The sequence below is a fragment of the Muscardinus avellanarius genome (assembly GCF_963383645.1).
Source record: "Muscardinus avellanarius genome assembly, chromosome: 9".
Lineage (NCBI taxonomy): Eukaryota > Metazoa > Chordata > Mammalia > Rodentia > Gliridae > Muscardinus > Muscardinus avellanarius.
Window position 1 is genome coordinate 8,327,344 of NC_137795.1, and position 6,000 is coordinate 8,333,343.

The 6,000-nt window shown below is 52.0% G+C and overlaps 1 protein-coding gene across 1 annotated transcript in view; it reads right to left on the bottom strand.

The window, feature by feature from the left end:
• JAZF1 (JAZF zinc finger 1) overlaps positions 1 to 2,766 on the bottom strand; it is a gene marked incomplete at both ends in the record, with an annotated part of 329,348 nt that extends 326,582 nt beyond the window's left edge. The window contains one exon of the mRNA XM_080701406.1: positions 2,652 to 2,766. Within this exon, the coding sequence (XP_080557532.1) occupies positions 2,652 to 2,766 (115 nt within the window). The remainder of the gene's footprint in view (positions 1 to 2,651) is intronic.
• Between the last annotated feature and the right edge of the window lie 3,234 nt (positions 2,767 to 6,000).

Here is a 6,000-nt window from a genome sequence, read left to right on the forward strand (position 1 = left end):
GACACCATTCTAAAAGCTGAGTTTGAGCTGGGTGGGTATGGTGGTGGATGCCTGTAATCTCAGTACTTACTTGAGAGGCTGAGACTGGAGGATTTCAGGTTTGAGGCCAGTCTCAGTAAATGAGCAAGGCCCTCAGCACTTTTGTGAGACTCTGTTTCAAAATAAAAAATAGGGCAGTGGTTACAGGTCAGAGGTGAATGCCCCTGGGTTTAATCCCCAGTAACACACACACACACACACACACACACACACACACACACACACACTCTCTCTCTCTCTCTCTCTCTCTCTCTCTCTCTCTCTCTTTCTCTTTCTTACACTTGAGCTTGAGAAAATTTATGAACATTTAACTCTCTTAAAAATATGTTTGAAGCCAGGCATGGTGGCACATACCTGTACTCCCAGTACTTGGGAGGCTGAAACAGGAGGATTGTAGGTTTGAGGACAGCCTCAGCAAGCAGTGAGACTCTCAACCTAGCAAGACCCTGTTTCAAAATAAAATATAAAATAGGTCTGGGAGTGTGGCCCGGAGGTAGAAGGTCCCTGGATTCCATCCCTAGTATTAATAATAATAATAATAATAATAATAATAATAATAATAGGTATGGGATATAGCTCAGAGGTAGAATGCCTCTGTGTTCAATCCCCTGTTAACACACATACACAAACACACACAAACACACACATATATATATACATACATAAATACATATATGTGTATATATACTTGTGTGTATATATATATCTTTGCCCAGTACTGAGACACTTTCTGCAAACATAAAATACCTCATTACCAATAAGTCTTAAGTCATCTGATTATAAGTCTCTTTAATGCATTTTATTAAATATGATATATTAGATTTTAGATATAGATAGATAGATAGTACTGGGGATTAATCCCAGAGGCATTCCACCTTCAAGTCACACATCCAGCCCTTTTCATTTTTCTTGTTTTGAACCAGGGTCTCAGTAGGTTGCTGAGAGCCTTGCTATATTGCTGAGGCTGGCCTTGAACTTGTCATCCTCCTGTCTCATACAGGGAGTGATTACAGGCATGTACCACCACTATATATATATGAATATATGTATATATATGTATGTATATATGTATATGTATATATGTGTGTATGTATGTATATCTATGTGTATGTGTATATGTGTGTATGTGTGTATATATACACACACATATATATACATACGTGTGTGTATATATATATAATATATATATATATATATATATATATATATATATATTTAACTAGTTAGTTCAAATAGGTAGGCAATCCAGGAACAATTATTGGTGAGTTGATATAAATGATCATTTATCCTGATGAAACTGTCAATGAGATTGGGTGTGACCAGCAACGACAGCCTCCTGCAGGTCAGGAGCTATGATTTGCTCCTCTTATTTACCTATGTTTATATAATGTGTATTATTTGGAGAAAGGGAAGGTACGCGAACTATAAACATTTCTACAGGAATCCTGCGTTCCTGGGGTTTTCGCCTGACTCTAGAGCAGCCATCATGGTCTGTGCTTTCAGGCACCTTCAGTGGCGACTACCCAAGCATGATATGAATCAGCACATTTGTGACCATGTTCACCGTGCTTTCCAGACTAGCCAGCCCAGAGCCTCTCCTGTCGCACCTGTGTGGGAGGAGATGGAGGAAGGTAGTCGAGGGATATTCTGAAACTTTCAAAGTTTCAAGCCTGGCGCATCACTCATCGCAGTTACGTCTTCCAAAGACGTGATCACGGTCACTTCCCCTGCGGGATGGCCATCAACTCCCATCCGCCGCCGGCATTCAACACCTACGAAGCACCTACTGTGTGCCACGAGACAGCCTGCTGGCATGCCAGGCGCAGGGCTCTGCCTCCCTTTAATTCCTGCATAAATAACACCGCGCTCGGGATTTTTCAGCCCAACTTTGTAGGGACGCGAGCTGCACGTAGAGTCCGGAGCCTGGGCGCGGACCTCCTGGGGGGCGAGCCGCAGTTCTCGGGGTGGGCCGGCCTCGAGGGCCACCTGCGGCCCTTCCTCCCGCCCGCAGCCTGCAGGTGGCTGCCGGCCTGTGCCGGCGATCGGCGACCTGGCGACCTAGTGATCGGGCGATCGAGCGATCTAGTGACCGGGCGGTCGGGCGATCGGGCGATCGAGCGATCGCGTGATCGGGCGGTCGGGTGTGTGGGCGAGCGGCGGCGCGGGGCTGCAGGCCCGGTGGGCACCTAGGCCTCGCGGCCCGGAGGACCGGCCCGGCCGGCGGCGGCGGCGACCGCCCAGCCGCAGCGCGCCCCGGCGTCCGGAGGGGGCGCCCGGCCCGGCCGCGGGGGCGCCACGCCTAGCAACCGGCTGTCAGGACGCGGCGGCCGCGGCGGCGCCGGGAGGAAGCGGAATGGCTGCCGCGCCCCGCCCGCCGCCGCCGCCGGGCCCCGGGCTGACAGCTGAGCCGGCGGGAGCGCGGGCGGCGTGCGGCCAGGAAACTCCGCGCCCGGCCTCCCGCCATCGCCCGCCCGCATCCGCATCCCGCATCCGCATCCCGCATCCGCATCCGCATCCGCATCCGCATCCCGCATCCGCATCCGCATCCCGCACCCCGCACCCCGCGCCCCTGCCCGGCAGGAGTCCCGCCCCCGCCCGCCCCCGCCATCTACCGATGTGGTTGTCCTCGATGTGCTCGATCAGGTCGGCCAGGGTGGGGAAGTGGAGTCCGCAGCCCCCGAAGCGGCAGGTATTGGAGAAGAAGGAGGCGGCGGCGATGCCTGTCATGGTGCTACATCGAGAGCCCCGGGTGTCGGCGCCGCGAGTGCCGGCCGGGCGGAGGAGGAGAGGAGGAGGAGGAGGAGAGGAGGAGGAGGAGGAGGAGGAGGAGGAGAGGAGGAGGAGGAGGAGGAGGCGGCGGCGGCCGCGGCCGGGTGGGGTGGGTGGGTGGGGTGGGGAGGAGGGGCGCGGCGGAGGCGGGGTGAGGGACGCGGAGCGGCGATGGAGGGCGCCGAGCCCCGAGCGGCGGCGCTGGGGGCGGGGAGCGCGCAGCTGGGGGGAGGGACCAGGGCAGCGGTGCCGCCCGACCTCGCGCAGGGCCAGGCCTCACCTGGCCGCCCGCCGCCCGCCCGGCCTCCCGGGGCCCGGCCCCCGCCCGGCCTCCGCGCAGTCTGCCTGGAGGCTGCGCCGGCGGTGCAGATCGCTTTGGTAACCGGCACACGTCTATTAATTACACGGACTTCAGTCCCTGCCGCGAGCGCTCAGAGCTACCCAGGCCCCTCTCCTGGACGTTTGTGGGCACCTGACCACCTGGCTGGGCGTGTCGCCGACATTCACAGGAAGCCCAGGAAAGGTGATTGTGTGCACCGTATTCTTTAAACCTTCTCTTAAGAAAAAAAAAAAAAAGTCCCTATTCTCTGGAGGTTTGTACTAACTAATTGATTTTAATAAAGCTTCCCCCTAGGCCAGAAGAAAATCTTGGCTTTATTTAAATTTCAAAATAGAGTCCTTGGCTGTCAAGTGCATTTTCCTGTGTTTTACATATGTACCACGTTCTACTCCCTGCTCCTTTCAGGAAAACAGAAACCAAGATAGTTTCATTACCCCAGATGACATTTCTCAGATGCACCCACTACCCACAATTAACCCATCTCTAGGTTTCTATCCCAGCAGACGGGATCATGCGTTAGTTGGGTTAGAGGAAATGGAAGCAGAGGACATATTTACTCGGATTGACCCCTGGGGACACTCTACCTGCAAGCTACACCATCAGCCCTTTTTATTTTTAAACGGGATATCACTAAGTTGACAAGACTGGCCTTGAACTTGTGATCCTTCTGTCTCAACTTCCCAATACTGAGCTTATAGGAGTGTGCCACCATGCCCAGATAGTCTTCATTTAGAAGTAAAGCTTTTCTTAGTCATCAAAATCATACCATCCTGTGAGCCTTCACACCATAATAATGGCCAGGCAAGATGGTGCACAACTGTAATCCTAGTGTCTAGGAGGCTGAGAGGGGAGGATCAAAGGTTTGAAGGCGGCCTCAGCAATTTCTTGAGGCCCTCGGCAACTAGCAAGGCCCTGTTCAAAATAATAAATAAAATAGGGCTGGGGGTGTAGCTCAAAGGTAGAATGCCCCCAAATTCAATCCCTAGTACCACAAGAAAAAAAAATCAAATACAAAAAACCCCATAGTGGTGAACATTTGAGCCCTAAAGTTGAATTTCCTGGCATTCCTGAAAAGCCAGCCGTTTGCTGTCAGTTACCGTGTGCCCACCTCCGATCGCAATCACATATTTACCGGTACAGTGTGTTTTCTTCAGTAATACTTTCTCGGGTGCCTCAGGAACATTATACATTATCAGCAGTTTATGATTCAAAAGGACATTTTTTTTCTTACTACTTGCATCCTGAATTTAGCATTTTTTCCTTAGGACGAATATTACCCTCTGGTGCCGATAACTAGAGAAATAGCATTCCCTTCCATAAACTATATGCAGCCCTGTTTTATTTCTAATAATAGAATGGTTACAGCTTTTCATGTCAGCCCAAGTAAAGGCACGGGTAATATTTCCATCACTGCAGAAAGTTTTACCATCTGACCATCACTGCGACTGGGCCGAGTTCCCCGGCCAGGGCCCACGGCCTAGGGCTCCCTCCTGGCCCATCACATCTATCTCCCAGCTCACAAGCTCACCCACTCGCTCAGATGATAATTGGGTTGGGTGGGGCTGGGGCAGTGTGCTGTTCTGGTTCAGTTGGTTGCCAAGAATGGTTTCCTGGGCCCAAGTGAGGGTGGGGGCAGGGCCTGGGTGGGCCTGATAATGAGCCAGGGACCTGGTTGGCAGGAGGCTGGGGCCAAGGCCTGACAAGGGTCTAAAGAGCAGGGGTTAGAATTCTCCATCTTGAATTGGAATTTTGGCAGCTGTGCAGGGCATTCGGCTGCCCAGTCTGGAAAGGCCTTCGGCTGAGAGCAGGCAGAGTATCTGGCGCACGCGCGCGCACACACACACGCACGCGCGCATGCACACACACACACCCTGGGCGAAGTGAAAATGTAATGCACAGACTTTGGCCCTAAACGGTGCCAAAGCGACCTCCCTTAGAGATGAGTGCCAAGCCCTCAGCGCGCAGCATCCGAGAGCCCCAGAACTTTTGCGTATGTGAAATCCTTATCTCCAGGAAGAGTCTGAGAAGCACAGAGGTGGCTCAGCCAAGAGTGATCACCGATGGAAAACACCAGAAACACACAGATAAAAGAGGAAGAAAGAGGGCTGGGTGTTGGGAATGCACACCTCTCCACTGCCTTGGATCTCTGTGACTGCGGGATTCTTTTCTCTTTTTTATTTGTTTTTATTTTTTTCTGTAGTGCTAGGGATGTACCCCAAGGGTGTTTTACCTGTGAGCTACACATCAGGTCTTGAGATAGGATTTTTTTTTGTGTGTGTGTGGGTCTGGGGATTGAACTCGGGGGCATTCGACCTCCGAGCTACACCCCCTGCCCTATATTTTATTCTTTATTTTTTTAACAGGGTCTCACTGAGTTGCAGAAGGCCTCGCTAAGTAGCTGAGGCTGTCCACAAACCACGATCCTAAATGCTGGGATTACAAGTGTGTGCCACCACACCCGGCTTGAGATAGGATCTTGCTAAAGTCCCCAGGCTGGCCTGGAACCTGCAATCCCCCTTTCTCAGCCTCCAAGTATTGGAGGTAACAGGCATGGGCCATTGAACCCAGAATGAGCTTTTACATCTGGATGAGGCCAGGTATGGTAGCACACACCTGTGATCCCATTGTGTAGGAGCCTGAAACAGGAGGATCCCAGGTTTGAGAACAACCTCAGAAACATAGCAAGTCAGCCGGGCATGGTGGCGCACACTTGTAATCCCAGCATTTGAGAGGCTAAGACCGGATGATTGTGGTTTGAGGGCAGCCTCAGCTACTTAGTGAGGCCCTTTGCAACTCAGTGAGACCCTGTTTCAAAATAAAGAACAAAAAAATAAAGCTGAGGGTGTAGCTTG